Here is a 26,738-nt window from a genome sequence, read left to right as displayed (position 1 = left end):
TGTTCTCGAAGCTACCAACATGAGTCTGACCAAACTGCGGGAGGCAGTGGAAGACAGGAGTGCCTGGCATGCTCTGGTCCATGGGGTCACGAAGAGTCGGACACGACTAAACAACTAAACAACAACAACCTTCAACATCTTATCCATTCACTTAACCAGAAACTTTCTTGCAATAACCTGCGGTCAACCTGGGGCTCTGTTCATTTTGATACGTCATCCGGGATACATAAAATTATAAACAAGGCAAGACCACTTTCCTAGGTGTCATCTTTGCCAACTGCAATGGTAGACTACCAGTCTGCCTGCCCTTCTTAGATTAATCTACTGCTTTTTCCAAGTTGGGGGGGGGGGTTCCAAGCACCCCTGAAAACCACTGCATTTTTGACACAAGTAAAGCATCCTCTCTCCCCCCCCCATGCTATGCTACTTATTCAGGGGTACTTTAAATCACCAATATTCAGCACTCTTCCCAGTTCCAGAGAGTAGCATCTCTATTTACGGGCTTAAGCGCTAAATGAGTTGGGTAGTAGGTTGAATGTTCACACACCCCACAAAAAACCCACCCCATATAACAGAGGCTATCCCATTTCTGTCAATTAGACATCACTTAGCTGTCACTCTGTGGCAGCAGAAAAACACAGGTAGACGCAAACGTTTCTCTAAGCTAAAAATGTTGGTTGCAGAATTATGATGCTCATGTTGGTGCAGCGGGAATCTCATCTGTACTCACAATTGGGCTAGTTGATAAACTGGAAAAGAATAGATTTTCCCCAATAATAAATTGTGGTGGTGTGGGAGCAGAGAAATCATTTTATAAAGTTTCAGCTGCATTAATTTGGCTCGCAGGGTTTCTTTTCCCTGATCCTCAATCCTGATTTTCCAAAAAAAAACCTACTCTGAATGCTGGGAAAAAATATATGAAAGGAGGTGGCATCAAAAAGGCAGGACAGAGGATGATTTAGGCTACTGTTCAGTTGTGCTAAGAGTCACATTCCACATATCTAAGTTTCTCAGATGAGGTACTAAGCTATTGTTCAGATTAAGCCAGGGGAAAGGTTTTTTTGGGGTGGGGGGTTAACCCCTCCAATATGGACAACACAGAAATCCGAACAGCTACTTGTGCCTCTGTTATTTTTCTCTGTGGAACTTGTACACACACACACACACACACACAACTGGAAAGGAGAAGACGTCCAACTGGTCAGAAACAATAAAGCAAAGCCAGTAGGACATTGTGATCCTAATGAGTCACCTTCTCTACACTAAAACAGAGTCGCCGTCATCAACAACAACAACAAAAGAAGTCAAGCCATTTGGAACCATCTATTTAAAGAAAATGCGAATAAGGGAATGAGGAGAGAACTTCATGAACAACAGTAGGGAGAAGGACATATTAGTTGAGTCAAAGCCAGTTTACCCATTGGACTAATAAGGAATTTGTCCCTAATGGTAACCCTAAAGGCTGTGCCAAACTGACAGCTTGCCAGGCATTCCCAGAAGCTGCTAGCCTGTCCTTGACCATGCCGCTGACCGCCAGGTCAGTCAGCCATTTTGACAGCTCTAGGGAAGCAGTAAGCTGAGCTGCAGTTGCTAGGCAACCACAGGCCCCCTTCTCAACCAAAACCTGAATCCTAATAACAGGGGAGGCTTCATTCTGGGATCAAGGGGCATTGGAAGGGGGGGGGAGGGGACTTATTTGAACCCAGTTATGTTTATTCATTATATTCATTTTTGTAAATCATGATTAAATAAATTAAAATCTGGCTGTTTCATTCTAGTTCATTTGAAAGCTGCCTTGAGACTTTTTCTTGTAAGACTGAAAAAGCAGGAAAAAAATGAAAACACAGAGCAAGGTCTTATTCAAAATGCATACAAACAAACAAAAGGGTATCGCTGAGCTCCCTCTAATATTTATCACAATACACATCACAGAGCTTGTTTTGGATCAACCGCTGGGGATCAGTTTCACAACACCAAAAGGCAAATATGACTTACTGGTTCAGGAAAGGGGATAACATTGGCCAAACAGAAGCAGCAGCAGCAGCAAAACCATGCACACTGAACTATTTGATTTTTGTAACCCATGCTTAAAACTACTTAGCTGGTGCCACCTTTTCCTGAATCATTGCTAGGTTTTACAAACCTATGCACCTGGAGGAGAGACAATTTGGCTAAAATTGAGGTGGAGTCAAAGGATAAAGGTAAAGGGACCCCTGACCATTAGGTCCAGTCGTGACCGACTCTGGGGTTGCGGCGCTCGTCTCGCTTTATTGGCCGAGGGAGCCGGCGTATAGCTTCCGGGTCAAGTGGCCAGCATGACTAAGCCGCTTCTGGCGAACCAGAGCAGCGCACGGAAACGCCGTTTACCTTCCCACCTATTTATCTACTTGCACTTTGACGTGCTTTCAAACTGCTAAAGGATAGGGCTCGTCTTTTTCATTAACAGCCCCCCTACCTTCCTACCGGCACTATGTATGTTTACTGAACCGGTCGAGTTGTATTTTAAAGGACCTAAGACCTGTAAACCAAACAAAAATGACTCAATTTCAAATTAAAGTCTACAGCTGGCTCCCAGTCTTTTGGCTTCTAAAGTACCTTTGCCTAAACACAGTCTCAAGGTGAGAGGGGGCCCCAAATAACTTGTTTCCTCACCGGTCCCCCTCATCCCTTCAGATCTGTACTTCTTAAAAGGCTGAAGAGCTCAGACCGAAAAAAAAGAGTCGCAAGTCTCACATATATATCACATGAACTGATATGCGAACACATTCACATATATACAAATGTGTACACTTACACGTGCACAAGTCCAATTGATTTTAGCCAAACGAATGAACACACAAATCAGATTCAGACTTCCACCCCAAGCAAGTGGCAATAGATTTCTAACAAAAAAAAAGCAAGTCTTTTTACTGGAAACCAATTGAACTCGCTAACTCGGTCCGTCTTATGAGAGAACAAAAGCCTTGTGGCCAAACAAGCAAGGGCAACTCTGGAGTCAGGAATTCAATTTCAAACTTCTTCCCTGCCCTTGGGGCCTAACGCTGTCTCCACCGTTCAATTTCTTTTCAAGGTTTAATTTATTAACACATGCAAAGGGTTATTAGGACACAGATGGGTGCAGAAAGAAAGCAGGAGAAAAAGCATTGGAAAGATTTTTTTTCCAAAGCAGTCTCCATGGGTTGCAAGCTTATAACGAGAACTTATTTTTAAAAAAGTGATTTTAAAAATGCCCCCCTTATCATCAGAATAATGTATGTTTGATCTGTGAAAAAGAAACTGCAATACACAAAAGCCACTGGAACTCAAAACAAAAAGAAAAAAACCCACCTCAAACATGCACCTGTGTTAGTTAGTCAGAACAAGGTTTGAAAACGGCTCTTTACAATACCTAAAAATAGCTTGGTGTTTCTCCTTTTTGGTAAAGCTCCACCAGATGCCCCTGTTACTTTCTGGAAAGAAAGAGAGAGAGAGAGAGAAAGGAGATGGAGAGAAAAAGAAGAAGAAAGGTTAAAAGTCTAACTCACGTCGCTACAAGAAAAATAAAATACTCAGAAAAGTAAAATAGGAAACTGGAATCAAATCAGTGTAGTGCAAAATCTGCATGGCAGTGAATCCTTTCCCACTTTGCAATGTTGTTGTGAAGGGAAATCTAAAGTGTTAATCATCATCAATCATAGCTGACAGTGCAGCCAAGGGTATTTATTTTCTATCAGGCTTTAACAGATAGTTAAGAAGAGGGGATTTCAGCAGCTGCAATTCCTCTTAGCCTTGCCTGTCAAGCAACACCTGCTAACACTCTTTCTCCTATGCACCTGTTTAAAGGGTACCTGAGCTCTTTTCTCCTTTGCCTTCAAGTACCCTAGTCGACAATTAGCACCTTGAGTTGTTGATCAAAGCTCTGCCTCCAAGATTCATTCTGAGGAAGTCACACAGCACATTAACCTGGGCTAACAGCAATTCCCTTTCACCATGAAATCATGGTAATTGTACTTCTAGGGCAGCCTTTCTCAACCTGTGCGTCCCCAGATGTTGTTGAACTACAACTCCCATCACCCCTAGCTAGCAAGGCCAGAGCTCAGGGCTGATGGGAGTTGTAGTCCAACAACATCTGGAGACCCACAGGTTGAGAACCGCTGTTCTAGGGGAACTAAGGGTCTGCATGCCCTCCCTATTCAATTAATAATAATAATAACAATAATAATAATAATAATAATAATAATACCACCCTGCCCACCGGACTGGGTTGCTGCAGCCACTCTGAGTGGCTTCCAACATATATAAAAATACAATGAAACATTAAACATTAAGAAACCCCCCTATACAAGGCTGTCTTCAAATGTCTTCTAAAAAGATTGCATAGTTACTTATCTCATTGACTTGGAGGTCACATAACGCCATACCCTCCAACATTTCTCCAATTAAAACAGGGATGTCCTAAGGAAAATCGGGTCATTCCAGGGTCAAATCAGAAACCAGGAGGGCTTCTGCAAATCCAGGACTGTCCCTGGAAAGGGAGGGTCTGGGTCTGTAACACAGAACACTGAACACTCACCAAATTGAAGTCAATGGGATGATTTGGGAGAAGCCAAGACAGACACACTGGTAGGAAACAGATATATATTTGTAGTATTCGTATGGCCAACGTCACATCCCTAGATGCATAAGACATGGGTGCCAAACCCTCGATCTATTGGGTTGAGTATTGCATCTCATTCTCTGTTACCCAAAATGCAAGCATTTTCATTTAAATCCTTCCAAAAGCTCAAAAGGATTGGAGTCTAAACCAATTTTTCGATGGACATTATGGCAACTGGCAGGTTTTCGAAAGAGGGCCATCCCAAAAATAAATAGAAAGCAAATAAAAAACCCTCGACCCCAAAACCCAAAGTCTATCATGCTTAGCAATGAAGATGTTCCAAGTTCTTATAACAACCAAATCTTATGTACTGCTTTTCCAACCATTCCATTGCTACATCTGTCAGCTATCACACTACTCATTGTTAAAAAGGGGGGGGGGGAATGAAAGAGACGAGGGAAAATTCTGCAAAAACATATCCAGAAAAATGGAGGCTCTGTACTGAGGTTCTGTTGCTATCCTGAGACAGCTACTTGAAGCAGTGAATTCTTGCGCACACCTTCAGTGTGTAATTCCCAGATCATTAGGTTTTTGTGTGTTTTTTTAATGGAACACTATTCCTAGAGATAGGTGACGCTGTGGGTTAAACCACAAAGCCTAGGACTTGCCAATCAGAAGGTCGGCGGTTCGAATCCCCGCGACAGGGTGAGCTCCCGTTGCTCGGTCCCTGCTCCTGCCAACCTAGCAGTTCGAAAGCACGTCAAAGTGCAAGTAGATAAATAGGTACTGCTCTGGCGGGAAGGTACCGTATTTTTCGCTCTATAGGACGCACTGGACCATAGGAGGAGGATAACAGGAGGGAAAAAAAATCATGTTCTCCCCCTCTAAAACAAGGCACGTTCAAGGCGCATTCACCCAAAGCCTCCGGCGCGCAGCGGGAGTTACCGCTGCACTCTGGAGGCTTCAGGTGGCTACCTTGGAAGCCTGGAGAGCGAGAGGGGTCGGTGTACACTGACCCCTCTCGCTCTCCAGGCTTCAGTGAAGCGCTGCTTTCCCCCACCGCCAGCCCCAAAGAGCAGGTCGGGGAACAGCGCGAAGGCTCAAAGATCGCCAGCCTCAAAGATCCCTGAAGCCTTTGGAGCGCAGTGGGACCTCGCGCTGCGCTCCAAAGGCTTCGGGTTCCCTTCGCTGACCCAAAGACTTCGGAGCGCAGCGTGAGTTCCCGCTACACTCCAAAGGCTTGAGGCTTCGGGGACAGCCTTTGTAGCCTCCGCAGGGCAGCAGGGTGAAGGCACCCCGCTGCCCTGCAGAGGCTTTGCGCAGCCATCCACAAGCTAGAACAGTGAGACGGAGCGCTGCACAGCACTCCGTCTCCCTGTTCTGGGTTTGGGCTTAGCCGTGCAGCCTGCATTCGCTCTGTAGGATGCACACACATTTCCCCTTAATTTTTGGAGGGGAAAAAGTGAGTCCTATAGAGCAAAAAATATGGTAAATGGCGTTTCCGTGCACTGCTCTGGTTCCCCCGAAGCGGCTTAGTCATGCTGGCCACATGACCAGCTGTACGCCGGCTCCCTCGGCCAGTAAAGCGAGATGAGCACCGCAACCCCAGAGTTGTCCGTGACTGGACCTAATGGTCAGAGGTCCCTTTACCCTTTACCTTATTCCTAGAGATAACATCCTTGCTATTTATCCCAGGATAAAAGGGGTAGGGCCCTCATCTATCGCTGACTCTCCTTCAACTTTCAGTTTTCCTCTTGAACATGTAAAACAAATGAGAGCTGCTTGACACGTTGCAAGCAAACATAAATTCATGTGTTTGGTTAAATGCATGTGGACTTAAGATGAACACAGTTAGGTGCTTCTCCATTTCATGTGAATAAACTGAGGCTTTTTGGGTGCAAGTTTGGGACGCGGGTGGCGCTGTGGGTAAAACCTCAGTGCCTAGGACTTGCAGATCGCATGGTCGGCGGTTCAAATCCCCGCGGCGGGGTGCACTCCCATTGCTCGGTCCCAGCGCCTGCCAACCTAGCAGTTCGAAAGCACCCCGGGTGCAAGTAGATAAATAGGGACCACTTACTAGCGGGAAGGTAAATGGCGTTTCCGTGTGTGGCACTGGCTCCCCAGATGCAGCTTCGTCACGCTGGCCATGTGACCCGGAAGTGTCTGCGGACAGCGCTGGCTCCCGGCCTCTAGAGTGAGATGAGCGCACAACCCTAGAGTCTGTCAAGACTGGCCCGTACGGGCAGGGGTACCTTTACCTTTTGGGTGCAAAGCGGGTGCTCTAACATTGATCCCCAAGCCACAGACAGCCCTTCTCACTTCAAGTCCACACACTTTCACCCTGAACACGTGAGCAGGGGCTTCTGCGCCAACCACATTTTTCCCTCTCCCAGTGGCGTAGTGTGGGGGTGCAGGGGGGCGGCCGCACCGGGCGCAACATCTGGGGGGGGTGCGCTCGCACTCGCAGCTCTCTGCCCCCTGCTAAAATCCACGGGTTAGGGAGCGCAAATTACTTGCCTTGCCCCGGGTGCTGACAACCCACGCTACGCCACTGCCCTCTCCCATAGTCGAAGTGACTATGGATGCATAGTCTAGGATGCATGTAAACAAACAAGTTGGAAACTTGCTCAAAAGTCTCTATCAGTCTCCACTCCCAGGCAATTGTTTTCTGCCCCTTCGCTTAAAGGTGGTTCCTCTTCAAAGATTGCAGAACAGATCTAGGGGTGCATCATTTTCTGTAAAGTGTGAGACAGCTCTCAAAGACTGATGCAGGTTCAGTTGGTGTTATCACCAAAGGATAACTGAACACATAAGCCGGTGTTCTTCATACAAAAGGCGATATGCTGGGTCCAGAGAATAAGGCAAAGAGCGCAGGGCAAAAGGCCGCAGAGATCAATATCTGGAAGGCCAGGCGTATGCAACATCTCAAGTTAAAAAAATTCATAGTAATGAAAACTGAAATCCCAGCAACAGTTTAGCGAGGCAGAGAGATGGATAGCCTCATTCTCCTAAGAAAGAATTGGAATGGTACCACAAGGGTCATCTAGTCCAACTCCCTTTCGATGCATAAATCTCCAACGTGGAACTCGAACCCACAACCCTGAGATTAAGTGTCTCTTGCTCTACCGACTGAGCCATCCCGCAGAGCAAAGTTGACAGCCGAGTCAGGTATTTTTAAAGTCAATTCAAGCGGGTGATGGTCTAATCACAAAACAGTCAGCAAATTTAAAAAATACACCTGTTATTCCACGCAAGTATCTTCATTTCAAGGCCTGTTTGGACAGACTGCAACCATGGCTCGTGAAACCAAGAGTAAGCATATTTGAAGAGGGGAGGTTTAGAGACACAACTTGGATACCTCCAGTAAATCCATATATTATCGTATTTATTGTGAGGGGTTAGTGGGGAGGTTCAGAGGTGGAACCGCCCTGGTACAGAGTGCAAACAGCTGTGTTTACGTGGTCAACTGGGCAGCAGAAGAATACACGGGCAATCAGAACAGGGTAACCAACTTTGACCTATCATTGCTGGGACAGCGGCTATGTTAGCCTCCATTGCCAGGGAGGGCTGAAGAGGTTACATGTCTTGTTGACATGTAAACAGTCTTTGAAGCCAAACTTACTGGTACATGTCTTCAGTGCAAACCTTCAACCTGCTGGAAAGATTTCACTGGGAGGTCAGTGCCAAACACTAAAGCAGCACCGTAAATATTTATCCACGAGACCAGTTGTTGCCCAACCCTCATCATGCGCACTACAGCGTTACTACGATTTTCCTCCCAAACTACTTCCCCGCCTCCCCATGCATACCAGAACAAGCCTTTTAAAAATTAGGATTGGCAGCACCCATAGCACTGCTCCATGTTAAAAAATAAATAAAAATACAGTGCTATAGCTGCTGCCCTGAGAGTGCACTGTTTCTGGAAGAAGCAGGGCAGCAAACTGTTTCTCTAGAGGAGACCAAGCACAGTGCATTAAGATATATTCTCTTCCTCCTGCCGTTAAAGTGATGCTTGGTCTTTTCAACTAAAAGTCACCAGTTCTTAAAAAAAGAACCTGGAAGTGGACTCAAAACAGTGTTGCTGTAACAACGGAAGCAATTTTTATGATTGGTAGGCAGCAGTTGTAAGGGGTAAGGATGTGCAGGGGCAATTACAACTCAGCAATGGGAAACAGATGAGAGGACAAGTAGAAGACTTCATGGCAACCCGAAAAGGTTCTCAATGGCGCTTTGCCCCATCAGCTGAACTACTAATGATAAATATGCCACAGTGAACTTAGCATAGCCTTCCCCATAACCACCCCACATAGTCCTTTACATTATCAGGGGCATTCAACCTCACAACTTAAAGCGGGAATGGGGAACCTGTAGCCCTCCATATGTTATTGGAATACGACTCCCAGCAACCAGCTTTAGATACCAGCATCACCAGCAGGGCCGGATTTAGGTTTGATGAGGCCCTAAGCTACTGAAGGTAATGGGGCCCTTTATACACAGTGGTATCTCAAGTTAAGTACTTAATTCGTTCCGGAGGTCCGTTCTTAACCTGAAACTGTTCTTAACCTGAAGCACCACTTTAGCTAATGGGGCCTCCTGCTGCTGCCACGCCACTGGAGCCCGATTTCTGTTCTTATCCTGAAGCAAAGTTCTTAACCTGAAGCACTATTTCTGGGCTAGCGGAGTCTGTAACCTGAAGCGTCTGTAACCTGAAGCGTATGTAGCCCCAGGTACCACTGTATCCAGCTGTCCTTTGTCAAAAACAAATTGTCACTGTTTTTTGTGTTGAATACTTGCTACAGTGGTGCCTCGGGTTACAGACACTTCAGGTTACGTGTTTTCGGGTTGCGCACCGTGCCAAACCCGGAAGTACCGGAACAGGTTACTTCTGGGTTTCGGCGCTCGCACATGCGCAGAGAAAATAAATTGTGCTTTGCGCATGCGCAGAAGCGCCGAATCACAACCAGTGCGTGCGCAGACGGGGCGCTGGGGGTTGCGAACGCTGTGGGTTTCAAATGTGCCTCCCGCATGGATCATGATTGCAACCCAAAGTTCCACTGTACAGTGGTGCCTTGCAAGATGAAAAGAATCCGTTCTGTGATTCTCTTCGTCTAGCGGTTTTTTCGTCTTGCGAAGCAAGCCCATTGACGGATTAGCGGATTAGCGCTATTAGCGGCTTTTAGCGGCTTTTAGCGGTTTATCAGCTTATCGGATCAGCTGATAAGCGGCTTAGCGGCTTAGAAAAAGGGGGGGAGGGGGAAAAACCCGCAGGAACTCACAAGACATTTTCGTCTTGCGAAGCAAGCCCATAGGAGATTCGTTTTGCGAAGCACCTCCAAAACGGAAAACTCTTTCGTCTAGCGAGTTTTCCGTCTTGCGAGGCATTCGTCTTGCGGGGCACCACTGTATATGGTAATTTATGGACCTAATAGGTATCCAAAACCATTTGCACATAACAAAATACGTATGTCATCAAAGTAATTGTTGAACTTATCTTATATTTTGGAAATGTACATCAAGTTTTTTATCCTTTAAATTTTTGGGGGGGCCCCAAGAGACTGGGGCCCTAAGCTATAGTATGTTTAGCTTATACATAAATCTGGCACTGCCACTGAGAGGGTGGGGGCTACAGCCCTCGTGTTCTGCTTGTGGGACTTCCTGCAAGGATCTGGTTGGGAGAAACAGAATGTTGCACTAAGACAGACTTCTTTTCTGGCCCAGGAGGGTTCTCAACAACCAACGCCCATTGGGCCATTATGCAAAAGCCACCAAAAGCTTCCCAGCAAACCAATTGCGTACGCGCATTGCTTACACAAGGTACTGTCTACAGCTTACCAGTCTCCAAATATGCCTGCCTGAACTACAAAGCACAAGCCCTAATACCAATCTTCAATTATTATTTTCAGGCTAGCTGTTTTAATTCTCAAATAGAAGGAAATAACTTTCAACAGAGCCTTCAGGTGCATTGGCCCCAACAGCACCTACCTCTTTCATGTGCCGCTTCAAATGCATGTACACACACTGACCCGTCTTCCGGTAGTGCCTTTCCACATGTTCTCTTCCGAATCCCAGGAAGGTGTTCATGCACACGTAGAGGCCTCCTTCGGAATCCTGAAGAGAAAAAGAGAGAGAGTGAGTGGTTACATCATGAAAGAAACCTGATTGCATCCTTTGGCATGAAGGTAGGAGCCCCTACTGGATTAGACCAAAGGCCTGCCTAGTCCAAAGAAGTGTTTTCACAGTGGCCCACCAGAGGCCTATAGGAAACATGCACATACGACCAGAACATAACAGCACTCTCCCCTTCTGTACCAGCTCCACCTGGTACGCAGGCTAAGACCCTACCTGCCCGCAGACTGTCTCGCCAGAGTGGTGCATGCTCTGGTTATCTCCCGCTTGGACGACTGCAACGCGCTCTACGTGGGGCTACCTTTGAAGGTGACCCGGAAACTGCAATTAATCCAGAATGCGGCAGCTAGACTGGTGACTGGGAGCGGCCGCCGGGACCACATAACACCGGTCCTGAGAGATCTGCATTGGCTCCCAGTACGTTTCCGAGCACAATTCAAAGTGTTGGTGCTGACCTTTAAAGCCCTAAACGGCCTCGGTCCAGTATACCTGAAGGAGCGTCTCCACCCCCATCGTTCAGGCCGGACACTGAGATCCAGCGCCGAGGGCCTTCTGGCGGTTCTCTCATTGCGAGAAGTGAGGTTACAAGGAACCAGGCAGAGGGCCTTCTCGGTAGTGGCGCCCGCCCTGTGGAATACCCTCCCTTCAGATGTGAAGGAAATAAGCAGCTATCTTCTCTTTTAAAGATATCTTAAGGCAGCCCTGTTCAGGGAAGTTTTTAATATTTAATGCTGTACTGTTTTTAACACTTGATTGGGAGCCACCCAGAGTGGCTGGGGAAACTCAGCCAGATGGGTATGGTATAAATAATAAATTATTATTATTATTATTATTATTATTATTATTATTATTATTATTCAGTTTCCAGCAAGCAGCTTCGGAGGAAGAACACAGCCTTCATGGTTCGTAGTCATTAGTAGCCTCATCCTCCGTGAATTTGCCCTGTGCTCTTTAAAAGTCATCTATGTTGGTGGCCATCATTGCATCTTATGGGATTGAGTTCCATAGATTAACCATGTGTCGCATGAAGAAGTACTTTCCTTGCCTGTCCTAATTCTCCCAATATTCAGCTTCATTGGAGGTCCTCGAGTTCTAGTGTTAAGAATGAGGTATCTAACTGTTGGAGATGCAGTAGGGATAATGCTTCTCTAAAATGTATGGGTTTTTTTAACTGTCCTATATTGAAAGATTTTTGGCGGAACGTAACTGAAACTATCAACAGAACTTTACGGAACAACCTTACAGAGCAAGATATCCTCTTGAATTATATACCCAGTACATGGAACCTTACGAAAGGAGAATACAAGTCACCTTCAAAGGTAGCCCCACACAGAGCGCATTGCAGTAGTCCACACGAGGATCCTCACTATGATATTCCAATAAATTGGTGCGGGTAAGAACGTCCCTAAATGATCTAGTCTGCCTTTTGCCTAAAATTGGTAAATTTTCACAACCTGGAATGTGGGAGATGATATGCCAATGTTGTTTAATAACTCTTGCAATAGAGGAGGATAAACAATTATACTCTATAGAACCGAAAATCCTGTTCTGTTCATTCTTGGGTTTCGATACCAACAAACCCTGTCTGTAAATTATTTTAGCCCTATCAAGGGCTGTTTGAATTATAGTCTGTGGATAGCCTCTATTTCTTAATGAAGAGGAAAGAGATGAAACATTTTTAAAATTTTAAATTTTTTAAAAATCGGATTCAAGAGAAAATAAAAAAATTCCTTCCAGTAGCACCTTAAAGACCAACTAAGTTAGTTCTTGGTATGAGCTTTCGTGTGCATGCACACTTCTTCAGATACACTGTGTATCTGAAGAAGTGTGCATGCACACGAAAGCTCATACCAAGAACTAACTTAGTTGGTCTTTAAGGTGCTACTGGAAGGAATTTTTTTATTTTGACTATGGCAGATCAACACGGCTACCTATCTGTAACTGGATTCAAGAGAAGAATTTCTTTTCAATCTAATAAATTGACTGAATGGGAACCTTATATCCACAGGGTTTGAATACTGAATTCCATCTGGGATGCTATGTATGAGTTAATATGTATACTGTTGTTTGGTTGTAACAGAAAAGTGATGCTGCACCTTTAACCATGTAATCATGTGATGATTAATTCTATACACCTGTACTGTATTTAACTGCTTGTTATGAATCTGAACACTAGCTGTGCCTGTGAATACCTTCTTTATCCTGAGCAAACTGTTTTGTATGATTGGGTAAGGTATAGTATGAGACTGATATTTTCTAATTTTTATGGTTTACCACACATTGTAATAGGAGGGCTGTTTTGTATCACGCAGCTTTTCGGACTGAAGCGTGTAGCGAAACCTGTAATATATCCGGAGAACAGGTCTCCTTTTGCCCACTTGCGTTATTCTCACCAGGGTGGTGGCTTTGATTTGCCTTCCCATGATCGATCCATGTACACGGCTTTGTGTTTCCAACTCAAGACCCATTGAAGAACATCTCTTCCAGTTCAATCTTTGAAAAACAGCTTTGAAAAACTTTTTCATACTCTCCAGTGTGCTACCCTTGCCATTGTGGCGGCACAGGTTTGCCGTTCCGTGATTGGACTGACGCTACTTGTTGAACGGTTCATTTATCCAGTCTGTATAACGTTTACTGTACATGTAACTTGTTAAGATAGGAGTTGTACATTTATCCACTCCATGTTTACAGTATCTCCAGGCTTTGTCTTGCACATGGCACCTTAGTATGTTTGTTGTTTGAATGGTTATAAGTCTATCTCTATTCTAGCTATTATTCTAGTAAATTTGGTTTTATACTTATAAGCTAGTTTGTGGTGTTGTTGTTTTGTTGTGTTACATGTTTGCCCCCACAAGCAACCTAGCTGCCGTGTTCCACACCACCTGCAGAAACATCTCTTAAAAGATGGGTTTCTTGACAGCAAGACCTCCCTGTCATTTTATTAATGGGGGGAAAGGAAAAGAATGCCCCAAGAAACAGGTATTCGAGGAGGGCGAGTCAGAGAAGCAGCAATTAGTTTGGAATAGTTACTCTTAAGCAGAAAGCATCTGGAGATGCAAGATTATGTAGGACAGTGGATTTGCTGCAAAGTAAGAATGTTGAGCTGTGCTCTCCCAATTTTTGCTCAACTTTTATTTTTGAAAATAAACTCAAATATTGTGGAAAATTTATAGCTATATAGGGATCTCACCTTCCACGGGAAACCAAAGCCAGGTAGGAACCAGGTCTCCTTACCATTCAGGGAAATGGGATGGGTATAACAATATGAAGGCCAGGCTAGTAAAAGGTTTTATATGGGGGTTCCCCCCCCCCCCCTGAAGACTATTTGTCAGCCTGTTTGACACATTCATGCACATTAAATGCCTCTATGGCATTACATAATAGTCTATTTTCTTCCATCAAAAACCAATGGGTTCCATGGATGGGTCCAAGCCTACTATCAAAGGCTTGCTGGGGTTGCCAAGTCATGTAAGCATCTTAGTGAATCCTGCATGAAAGCAACACACCGCTCATTCAAGCCAGCCAAAACGCAACAGGAGCCAACATTTTAAGGTTCATCAGTTTGATGCCTATGTAATCATTTGTACGGCTCTAAGATGGAACATCTAAACTTTGAGGAAACACTATGGCCAGAGAAATCAGTCAGAAACTACAGTGCAATTGCTGCTATTAAAATATGGTTGAAAATTAAAGCAGATCAGGCAATTGAAGCAACTGGAATTTGCTCTGACAGGGCTGTAAAAAAAGACACTTCCTTGAATTTGCAAAAAACGTATGAGCAAAATCTGTAGAAGGTACAGAGAGCCAAACTGCATCATGTCCAAGTTCTATAGATTTGTCAGGCAAATGACCCTTTCCAGGATTCAGAAAATGAAGTTTGAGGACAAAAGAGTCAAAGTGCATAACATGGACTGTATGTGCAACATTGGAAAAGGAAAAATAAAGAAATTCCTTCCAGTAGCACCTTAAAGACCAACTAAGTTAGTTCTTGGTATGAGCTTTCGTGTGCATGCACACTTCTTCAGATACACTGAAACAGAAGTTGCCAGATCCTTCTATATTGGAAAAGGAAGGACATGTGAGTGAGGTCCATGTGAAATTAACATAGGAAGCCACATTATACCAAGTCAAACCATGTTCTCTATACAGTCACACCTTAGATCCTGAATGCCTCACGAGTCAAACATTTCGGCTCTCGGACTCCGCAAACCTGGACATGAGTGTTCCGGCTTGCAAACGTTTTTTGGAACCCAAATGTCTGATGTGGCTTCTGCAACTTCCAACTGGCTGCAGGAGCTTCCTGCAGGCAATTGGAAGCTGTGCTTTGGTTTCTGAACGTTTTGGAAGTCGAATGGACTTACAGAACGGATTCCGTTCAACTTCCGAAGTACCACTGTACTGATTCCCAGCCCTAACCTGGAGATGCTTCCAGTATGTTTCCGAGCACAAATCAAAGTGTTGGTGCTGACCTTCAAAGCCCTAAACGGCCTCGGCCCATTATGAAGGAGTGTCTCCAACTCCCTTCTGGTGGTTCCCTCATTGTGAGAAGTGAAGCTACAGGGAACCAGGCTGAGGGCCTTCTTGGTGGTGGTGCCCACCCTATCCCACCCCCATCGGATGTCAAGGCAATAACTATACAACCTTTAGAAGACATCCCTGTTTAGGGAAGTTTTTAATGTTTGATGTTTTATTGTGTTTTTACTATTCTGCTAGGAGGCACCTAAAGTGGCTGGGAAACCCAACCAGATGGGTGGAGTATAAATAATAAAGTTGTTGTTGTTGTTGTTGTTGTTGTTGTTGTTGTTACTATTATTATGATGCTGGGGGTTGAAACTGGGACCTTTTGCATGCAAAGCAGATGCTCTACCGCTGAGCTAAAGCCCATCCCCCTAGTCCAAAGCAATCTGTTCCTCAGAAATATCCAAGAGCTCAAAATGGCATCATCTAAAAGTAACAGAAGGCTGGTGGAAAGTCTGGCCACAACTGGAACACCGTGTGGAGCTCTGGCTTCCGTACGTTGCCTGGTCTTTCCATCACAAGATTGCAATCACAAAGTATTTCAGCCCTGCAGATATTGATCCCCACAAATAATTATTATAAATAGGATTAATACAAGATAGCTTACCTAAAATATGGGCTTACATGCAGTGTTAGAAATTACCCAGGTGCCAGGTGCCTTTTGCGACCGGCGCGGGTTCAAGTGCGACCATGTGGAGATCTCTGGATGCCTGGTTAATAATAATAATAATAATAATAATAATAATAATAAATTTTATTTATATCCCGCCCTCCCCAGCCGAAGCCGGGCTCAGAGCAACTGACATCTCCATCTAGCTGGCCCCTCCAGCTTTCTTAAGGTCACCTTGGAATCAGGCAAAGTTCTATCTCAAAGGATGTCCCCAAGCACATAACCTTACTACTGGCTATTCACTTGCTGATGTTAAAAAATGTAAGCTGTTTCCTGTCCACCTAATGGGACTAGCGTGCCGTTGAAGCAAAACCTACACAGAACACCAATGCACAGTGCCAGCCTCTGCCCCAAGGGATCTGTCAGTCACTGTGTAGTGCATGTCATGCACAGCAGATACTAAAATCACAGTGCACCTGCCATCGTAAGGGCATACATTTTCCTTATGTATAAATATAGCCCCAATCTACAGCCTAGCAAAATGGACTGGACTATGACACATTTTTGTCCCATTTAAGAGAATGGAAACGGGTCAGAGGAAGTTGCCTTAGCAAAGTGGTAGCCTGAGCATTTTGCAAGGCAGGAACTTCCTCCAACTGGTCTACCTTAAGTATGCAAATCTTGACACTGTTTTGGAATTTTCTTTGGCCTTTCCTAATCAGTGTGAGTCTCTGCTCAGAGAGCTGCTGGGCTGACACTTGAGATCTGAAGTGTGTGGGTTATAAAAAGAACCTGCCTTCCACTGAGAGATGATAAGCACCAGGCAGCTGAGTCACTTTTGAATCCCATATAGATTCTCGATCAAAATGTCACAAAACAAAATAGAAAAAAGAGGGCAATCAAACACCTAAAAAAGTCGGATGAGTCTCGTACTGGGACCTCATTTTTTTATCCCAAAAAACAAACAAACCCACTGTGTGCAAACCATTAAATTGCAATGTATGAAATCTGGAGATTGACAACATGCGCAAGTGAGCACAGACAGTCCAAAATGAACTCAGAAAGAGACCAGCGAAGTGACAATTTTGAACCAGTGAAGTAGGGAAATAATGTGTCTATTTTGGGGAACATTCAAAATTCACATGGAATTATGGGTATCCACATGTGTTCATTCAGGTGTGTGTGAGTGTGTATAATTTCCTTGCCCAATCAGAGCCTAAGTCAGCATGGGGTGCCCTCGGGCAGTTGCTGGGAAGCCAGCAAACCAGCAAATATGTTTAGTGAGGCTGCCTTGGGCCCAACACTCGGCCAGGGGCATTGTAGAAAGTTAAAATGCTCAGATCACCAGCAGCAGCAGCATGCCTGCTGAAGCCCACAAGCACAGATAAAACATTTGGGGGGGGGGGGGAATTGGCTAAGGAGCCTGTCCAGTTCCCAACTTTGCTGCACTCTAGTTTGACTGATCATCAGGATCCTGGGGTTATATATATTGAACCAGGTTCAATTCTTAATAGCTGGTGTCACAAATTGCCAGGAACAGGCCTAAATCCACACTAGTGATGTCCCTGAATGAACCCTTTATCCCTATTCCCATTAAGTGAATTGTGAAAATTCGCTTCTAATGAGGAGGAAGTAACACACCAAGCTGCAAATGAAGCATGGACAAAACCTGCCTTCTATCCCCAATGTTTGGGAGACCACAGTTCCTCCATTTTCATTTCACTGTCCCCTTCCCTCCAATATTCACAAACCACCAACCAGGGCCGTCTTACCCATAGGCGCTAGGGGTGCAGGGCACCCGGGTGCCAAGCTCTCAGGGGCACCAGGGCCCGAGAGTTGAGTCCGGGGAAGAGCCCAACCGTCGGTCAGAGCACCGTGGCAGGCTCTTCTGCTGCGGGTGGCTCTGCGCCGCAAGTTTGGGGGCAACCGAGCCAGTGAGGCACTGAGGCGGGCAGCCGGCTCCGCCCTCCTGCACGCCTGGGACTGGGCAACCGGGGGGGGGGGACGGGACCAGGTGGATCTTTGCACCCTGGCGTCGCATATGCTTAAGACAGCCCTGCCACCAACACAGTTTAGGAATAGTAGAGCAGGAATAAGCATGCATTGCAAGATAGGAAAGTAAGTGTCTATTTTTAAACCATCTGTATTAGAGCGTATTCAGATGTATCAGACGACAAAGACTACAACAATCGTAGCTGACATTACATTACATGGAGAGGCATTAAAAATGAGCTGCTTTTCTCCTCCTGTAGTCTGAAGTGGTGCAGTCCTGGAGGACTGGACCACGAACTTTTTCCATATGAAAAGTGCATGTAAGCTGTGGTTGAGGCAATAGCCATTTTACCTTAAGAGATTTTGCATATACGCCGTTCAGTGCTTTTCGGAGCCACTGAAATCTTGTGACAGGTGTTGCCCAACTTAGATGCCAACAGAACACTTTCAGATTATGCTGGGCCTGCTGTTGTCTGCTGCTGCAATGCAGACAGGCCGTGGGACACTGCAAGCTCAAGTCCTGTAAGGATGTGCTGAATAAGGACAATCAAACCCCCACAGAAAGTGCTGGGCAAATATCTGCGGACAGGTAAATTAGAACCCTGAACTTGTGATCACTCGGTGTGGACACCCTTTAACCAGAATTCTGTACATGCAAACATGCAATACCAATTCCAAAGTATTTATATAGCTTCTAATACATAATCTGTTGCCAAATTTCTAGGCATTTTAATTTTCATTTAAAAGCAGCTAACAATACGTCGTTCCAAATTGGATTGAAGCAAGGGGTGCAGCTGGTTCAAGACTTTCGCGGAGCTATATCACCCCTGCAAACTGCTGTTTGCTACACTAAGGCAGGCAAACACACACACACACTCATAAGCAAATTAGGAACCAGGGGAGTGATTAAACATAATCACAGATTAATTAAAAGGAACATAAGCACTGTGTGCCTATCTGTGTGTTTATTAATTAGAATTATATTGGGCCTGTGAATTGTGCCACTCTCCATAAAAGTGTGCAAGTAAGCACTGTACAGAAGGCTCTGCGAAGTTACAGAAGGCCGGCCAGAAGGCTAGCAAGAGACCCCAGAGGATGAAAAAGTATCTGTGTCTAATCAATTATTTCAAAATCCCTGAGGGAGGGAGAACACGAGGTTCATATGAAACCAGCCAGCAACGTGCCCTCTGTTCAGCTGTGACAGCCTAGCTGTAAATCAGGATCGCAAAGTAAAATAAGAACGCCAAACTTGGAGACCCAAGAACTTTGGAAAACTTTTTTCCTGGAGAAGTTAACCTACTCAATATCCACTTCGTGGTCTTTAGTTTCAGCTGCACTGGAAAAGCAAGTCTGGTTCAAGCTAATTTTAAAAGGAGAATTTACACCTGCAGCCCTCACTATCCCAAGCCACTTGTACTTTGCAATGCGAAGAAATGGGGGGGGGGCCTTCAGGAAATCCCAGTTGGCAGTTGCACAGTTGCTGCATCCCGCCCGCCCCCCCCCACTCCCAAAATACAAACACTTCTATGTTGCTAAATCCAGCAGCTCCTAAATGTAGACATACAAACATTGCGCTCCAGGCAGCATGAAAGCAGCTTTATCACTGGGAAACGGGGGCGAATTTCTAACTTCCAAGGAGAAGGGCTACCTGGAACTCTTTCAAACATTGCAACATTTCCAACACAGAAAGCAATTGTGCATGTGTGCATCCTAAAACATAACACAGCAAAACATACACACGTTCAGTCATCACATGAAACAACCCAATTATGGATTTGTATGCTATTTCCTGCACAGAAACTGCCTTCCATCTAAACCTTTGCTGTCTGCACTGACTGGAAGCAAGCGTTCAGACATGGTTCTTTCCTATCCAGCTCTGGAGGTGCCAGGAACGTTCTGCCCGCCAAGCAAGTGTTACAATGAGCCATTACAAGTTTGTGAAGTAGACAGAAGACAATCCACCCTATTCCTGTGATCTGTTTTAACTATTTTTAATTCTGACTTTTAAAACTGCTACAACCTTCCCTGGGACCTACGGGTGAAAACCAGGCAATGAATGGAACAACAATAATACTACAGAGTCGAACCCCAGCACCTGGTTTTCAGTATCCGGCTGCCACTGAAGATGGAGGTTCTATTTTGTTGTCAAACCTAAAATATTTTTCCAGTTTTGGGGAGAATATTAAGAGAGAGCTCCCTAAGGGTGAATTAAAGGGGTAGGCTTGCAGGTAAGGAGCACGATGGATTGAGGATGGGGGGGGGGATATTATGTAGTCAAGGAGGAGGGCACAGACTGGCAGCAAAAGAGTGGTGCATTCTGGGTTATGTAGCCACAGGCAGGAATTATTTAAGTTGCCATAGGTGGGGGAGACATTGCAACCGGTACCAATTATGGAATGTATGGGGGGGGGAGACACTATTCAACTAGCCTAGGCACCAGAAATTGGGGGTGCGGCTGGGGAAACAGGTGGAATTGGGAAGTGAGAGACCGGCAACCTGAATATAACAGAGGACACTCTACGAATCCAGGTAGATGCTGAGAGACAGAGTTTGCAAACTCCCAAGTTTCAAGGTGGGAACTATGAAAAAAGGGAGGTTTGTTAAGGGGCAATGGGGACCATGAGGGGTTGAGGGACAGTACAAAGGCATAAGCACAGGGCTTGGAGGGAGTAACCCATTGACCCAGATACTGAGGGGGTGTCAGGCTGATGTAGCCACTGCTAAATCTGCCTCTGGACCCACACGGGAAGGACCAAGATAGCAACAGTGGAGCGTTAGACATTGGGGCAACAGGCCTAGGCGCTTCATGAGAAGATACAAAGGAACCAAAGAGAAAGAGCTTGAGGGTCGACAGCAGCGACAGACCCAAACTTGGGGAACTAATTGTCAAGGGGGGAAACCTATGGCCCTATGGGGTGGGGCGGAAGGCAGCACAGAGCTCCTTCAGAATACAGGCCCTGATGGGAAGAGGCACCCTACAAAATAGAAGACCTGACCTGCTAACAGAAGGATGTGAGGAATGGGGGGAGACCAGAGGGATATTGAGGGGGGGCAGGCACCCTACTAAGCAGAACCGGGGGTGCCAACTTGAATATTGGGGGGCAGGCAACCTGACCACATAATCAATCACCCCCCCACACCATTTGCCCATCAACTGGGGTGGGGTACCTTCAAATATTTTATTGGGGGAGGCAAAGGGACCTCAATCCCTAGCAGTTGGCTCCTATTCACCCTACTAAGTAGAACAAGAGAGGGATATGGGGGAGGCACACTACTAAGTAGAAGAGAGAGATATGGGGTAAGGGGAGAAGCACCCTAAGTGGAAACAGACGGGATATGGGGTGGTGGGAGGGGGCCCTACTAAGTAGAATAGAGGGACGTGGGAGAGGCAATGGGGGCATCTTCTCTGGGGCTACCGGGAGCCAACGGGGCACCCTAAAAAGGGGATTGAGGGTTAAACAGCGCTGGGGGGGGGGGCGAGGAGGGATGCCAATACTCTGTGGGGCCGAGGACCCTATGAAAAGTGGGGAGGGGGGAGGAAGTAGAGGGCAGCGGAGGAGCCTACGAGAAGTGGGGAGGGCGGACTGGTGGAGAGCTTTGGGTGGGGAAGAAGATAATAATTAATAATAATAATGATATTAGTAAGAAGAAGAAGAAGAAGTGTGGGTCTTGGAGGGGCGGGGGGCGCCAGCGAGGAGGAAGAGCAGGAGGGACCCCCTTGCCGGGCGAGGAGCCTCACTTACGGGCGAGTCGTAGGAGAAGGAGCACTCGGTCTTGTAGACGCGGTCGCCGGCCTTGGGCACCCGGATCGTGGGCATGTAGGGCACCAGCAGCTCGCCCACGTCCCCCGCCGCCATCTGCGACCCCCGGCCGCTCCCCGAGAGCGCGCCCGGCTCCAGGCTCCCGCCGGTGGGTCAGCAGAGAGGAGCGCAGCCGGCCGAGCCCCGCGGAGGAGCAGGAGGAGGAGGCGGAGAAGGAGCGCAGCCCAGGCCGGCCTGCCCGCCCTCCCGGAGGGGAGGAGAGCCGCGCCGAGCCGCTATTTTTAACCCAATGGCAGCGGCGGGGGGAAGAGGGCCGCCCCGCCCCGGGGGAATCTCTCTCGGCGGAGAGGTGCCGGGGCTCGCGGAACCAGCTGCGGCCACGCCCAGGGAATCCCGCTCTCCGGAGCTCTGCACATGCCCCGAGGCGCCCTTTTCCTCCTCCTTCAACCCCAACCCAGGGCATGGGGGGCGGTTTAAGGAGACTTTCTGCTGCCCATCAGGCAATGGCTGTTTCCACCTGCCCAAGGAGCCTTTCCCAGACTTTGGGAACAGCGGAAGCAGCTGGGAAGAGAGGAGTTCAGGGATTATTATTTTTTAAAAATAATAGTTTTGCAAGTTGTGCCTCCTTGTTTCTCAGTTGGATCCTTTTCCATGGCTTTTTATGTTGTGTGGTATGTTATGTGTTGTGACTTAAGGTCATTTTTACTGACTATAGTTTAGTAATTTTATTGTAACTGATCAACTGTTTCATTATTGCTTGCTGATGTTTAATTTATTTCGTTGTTGACTATGGATTGTTGAATGTGGCTTTATTTGGTACAAGTTGTTTGTTTTAAAGCCATCGTGACTTTTTGGCATTGGATCAGATTGTTATGACTTAGGTGGTCTTTGCTGTCTATTTTGTTTTGTTTTGTTTTTTAAATTATTTTTATTCAATTTCCAATATAAGATTTAAACATACATTTCAATATTGTCACAAATACATATTTTTGACTTCCTTCAGCTCATCCGTGAATCTTCCGTTTTCTAATCTTCTATCCGCAATTCTAAATTTAACATTGCCTTTTATTTTAAATAAACCTATTCCCTTGTTCCCTTTTTTACAGTGTTTCTAATATTATTTCTTCACAAAGCTTCCTGTAAACCCACAAATGTTATTTGCATATCACATATGCTTTTCATATAGTCCACAAATTTACTCCAGTCCTTGGTAAACTTGTGATCTCGTCGGTTTCGGACCCTTCCTGTTAATTTATCTAATTCTGCGTAGTCCATTAATTTCATTCTCCATTCTTCTATCGATGGTAATTCTGCCTGCTTCCATTTTTGGGCCAGTAGTATTCTTGCTGCTGTTACTACATATAAAAATAATTTATGGTCCTTTCTATTTATTTCATTTCCAACCATTCCTAACAAAAGGCCTTCTGGTTTTTTAACAAATGTATATTTCAACATTTTTTTCAATTCATTATGTATCACTTCCCAAAAGGCTCTCACCTTTTTACACTCCCACTGTCTATTTTGTTGTTTCTTTCAGCTTGAAAACCGCCTTGCATATAGTAATACAGAAAAGGTGGTATACAAATTAAAAGAGAACAAATGAAATGAAGTGAAATACCCACTTGGTTAAGTATAGGAAGAGGAATAAGGTGTGGGGAACCCAGGTCTCATAAATGGAGGAAAGCTTAGAAGGTGACACAGTTGTCGGTCGCCATCGTCGTCGTCCCAGCTTTCAGAGGTTTGGGGGCCAACCAGTGGCTCCTGGGAGAGCCTTTTCGGTGGTGGCCCCAATAACACATCTCCAACCCTTTTCAGTTCCTGTGGCTTGCTGAGGGTTCACCAGTTTATTCTGGCCTTTGGGCACTGAAGAACTGGTTGCGGGGTTTTCATGGAGAGTGCCCTCCACAAAACCTGTTGTATAGATTGCAATTTGGAATTGCTGCTCACTGTTTTAGGCGTTGTCCACACTGTGCATTTGAAAGCAGAATTATACCACTTTAAACAGCCGTCGTGGCTCTGCCCAAAGATTCGCAGAGTTGCCTGGGAAGAGGGGTTGACTACCAATTCCGGAAGGGGAATAGGGGTTTCCCAACAACTCCCAGGATTTTGTGCTGAATCACGACTACTGAATGCGACATAATACTGCTTTGGATATATAGTGCAGATGGGGCTTTAATTGCGTTTTTGTATGCAAGGAATGAGCCCTCGGTGAAGGGTGGGCTGGAAATTCAGTTAACAAAATGAAATACTCATTCTCCTGTTGATGTTGTTATTAAGCAATGAGTAATGTTTTACCAGAGAGGAGGGCTGGAAGAGAAATCCTGTTGAGATAACAGACTGTGCTTTTTATAGCCTCTTTTTATGTGATTTTTAAAAAACAATCAGGAAAAAGGAGGAAACTCTGGGACATCCTAATACTCAGTAATCAGTTGTTGCCAAGATCTCAGCAAGATCCACACATACACTGATGCAGTAATTTCAGGCTATTGCTGACCACAGAGACACTTAATTCTACAGATTATAGGTAAACACCAAAAACCATTATAGGTCATGTGATTTTGCCTGCACACTTGGTTGCTGGATCAGCGCTGGGCAATTCTCAGCCAAATGTGTGAACTCTTTCCATTGAAAAGCATTGGCTTGGAGCTGGTCTCCCAGGAAGCAGAGTTGTGCAATTTCTACCTACGGTGATCAATGTGTGTGACACACTTGTGAAAATCACTTGCTGCTAAAGCCAATACACGTGTTTGCTATTGGTCCCTCAGTTGTACCTGGAAAGCAGCCTGTTCCTTTAAGGAGAGACACAGCTGATTAACATGTTCTGTTTCGAACAGTAATAAAATCTGGTACAGGAATTGCATTGTTGGAGGGGACATCTTCCCCTGGGGAGAGCTAGTATTTATTTAATCTGCAAGAACAAAGAATGCTAGTGTATGAATTCTAACGAAATAATAACCATGCCAAATGGTGGTAAAATTCACCTTTGTTTGGTTTTAGCACATCAAAATATAACGTGAACTAGACTTCATTCTGACACAGCTTATAAATTTTGGCTTAGAGGAGTATGCAATGGCCTGATTCGCAGTTCTTGTTGAGCAAAAACATAACTTAGCACGATTATATGTGCTCTGGGAGATTGCAGCTGCTTTGCTTCTCCCCAGTTGTTTTGCTGCTACAATATGCAAAGTATGGTTTATTAAGCCAAGAATCCAGGCCTGCCATTACATGTGAATGTAGCCCTGTGTCCGAAAAGTTTACCTGTAGTTTACCTTTTTTTCTTTTAACCTGTAGTAGTAAGCCCCTCTGCACATTTTGGCTAAAGCTCTCTTTACCACTTAAGAGCAGGAATCGGAAACTTCTGGTCTTCCAGATTGTCTTAGCCATGCTGGTTGGGGTTTGTTTATTCATAGGCTGTATGTGGCCTCCCCTCTGCCACATGGCTGCACAGAGGGTTAGGCATATGGTGAGCAGTAACAACTTCCACCACCAAAGCTCTGTGCAAAAAAAAGTGTGCCTTGACGTGATGCCAACATGTATACAGTAACGCCACCACATGCATCTCGGAGGGAGAGCATGCCACACTCGAGGGGCCACCCCAGAAAAGGCTCTCACGTGCCTCCAAACCATGAACCTCACATGGCCGCGAAACTACCAGCAGGGCCTCCCCTGTAGATATCAGCCCCAGGGCAAGCAGAATCAAGCAAAAGTTGGGAGGGACCCCAAGGGTCATCTAGTCCAACCCTCTGCAGTGCAGGAATTTTTTAACTGGGGCTCGAACCTACAATCCACAAATTAAGAAGAAGAAGAAGAAGAGTTTGGATTTGATATCCCGCCTTTCACTCCCCTTCAGGAGTCTCAAAGCGGCTAACATTCTCCTTTCCCTTCCTCCCCCACAACAAACACTCTGTGAGGTGAATGAGGCTGAGAGACTTCACAGAAGTGTGACTGGCCCAAGGTCACCCAGCAGCTGCATGTGGAGGAGCGGAGACACGAACCCGGTTTCCCAGATTACATGACTACCGCTCTTAACCACTACACCACACCGGCTCTCAGACTAGGAGAGACTAGAGAGACTAGGGCTTGCCAATCAGAAGGTCGGTGGTTCGAATCCCTGCAACGGGGTGAGCTCCCGTTGCTCGGTCCCTGCTCCTGCCAACCTAGCAGTTCAAAAGCATGTCAAAGTGCAAGTAGATAAATAGGTACCGCTCCGGCGGGAAGGTAAACGGCGTTTCCGTGCGCTGCTCTGGTTTTGCCAGAAGCGGCTTAGCCATGCTGGCCACATGACCCGGAAGCTGTATGCCAGTTCCCTCAGCCAATAAAGCGAGATGAGCACCGCAACCCCAGAGTCGGTCACGACTGGACCTAATGGTCAGGGGTCCCTTTACCTTTACCGACTGAGCTATTCCAAGTTGGGGGTCTAACAGCATCAGGAGGGCAGCTGACTTAAGAGGACACAGGTGACTCAACTAACCTGGTATAACAGAGAGGCTACTGAAAGCACCTATTAGATAAGGCTCCAATGACATTGCATATATTTAATCCCACCTTCCTCCAGGAAGGAGTATGCAACATTTTGGGGTCTTCCGCTGCCTGCACTCCAGCTGATGTTATCCCCCCAAGAATCATGGCCACTGAGTGAGCTTCATCGCAGAACATGGATTTGAACCCACTCTCTCTAGCCAAAATCAATCACTCTATACAACCCTACTTGTCTGTGGAGTGTTATTGTTTTGGTACAGGCTTGTCCATGTGAGGAGCAGGGCAGGTGATGGAGAGGGAACTAGGCAAGGTCTGTGTAGTTTGTGAGAAAGAACAACAATGGCATCAAACTTTGGAAAGGACGCAGGTCCCACAGCCATAGGAAATAGTGTGGGGCAGGAGAGCTTCGCCTTGTGAGGATTGCCCTATGCTGCTGTTATTCTGGCCACGCTGTGATGTAGAAAGACAGGGCTGCCCTCTAGTGGTCCCAAACAACCGCTAGTAGCATCTTCCTACAAAAGTAGGCAAAAACATCACACTTAGGAGGCGGGGCTAAGCTATGCATCGGTGTCGGAATTCTGGGCGACAGCACATTTTGAATGCTGCTCTCACAAAAAGCTCAGCTGAGATTCCTACATTGCAGGGGGCTGGACTAGATTATGCTTGAGGTCCCTTC

General features: G+C 45.9%; 1 protein-coding gene across 2 annotated transcripts in view; it reads right to left on the bottom strand.

Annotated features, from left to right (window-relative positions):
- Nucleotides 1-21,939, bottom strand: part of USP13 (ubiquitin specific peptidase 13) — a 77,550-nt gene extending 55,611 nt beyond the window's left edge. The window contains exons 1-3 of one of the 2 annotated variants that reach the window (XM_083504028.1): nucleotides 21,566-21,939; nucleotides 10,559-10,684; nucleotides 3,389-3,449 (exon numbers count right to left, since the gene is read on the bottom strand). In XM_083504028.1, the coding sequence (XP_083360154.1) occupies nucleotides 3,389-3,449; nucleotides 10,559-10,684; nucleotides 21,566-21,679 (301 nt within the window). In that variant the 5' untranslated portion in view covers nucleotides 21,680-21,939. The remainder of the gene's footprint in view (nucleotides 1-3,388; nucleotides 3,450-10,558; nucleotides 10,685-21,565) is intronic. The other variant, XM_083504029.1, reaches the window with a different exon arrangement.
- Nucleotides 21,940-26,738: the final 4,799 nt, after the last annotated feature.

Source organism: Podarcis liolepis (genome assembly GCF_965112155.1).
Source record: "Podarcis liolepis genome assembly, chromosome: 5".
NCBI lineage: Eukaryota > Metazoa > Chordata > Lepidosauria > Squamata > Lacertidae > Podarcis > Podarcis liolepis.
Note: the sequence above shows the minus strand (reverse complement) of the source record. Positions and strands in the feature narration are given on the sequence as shown.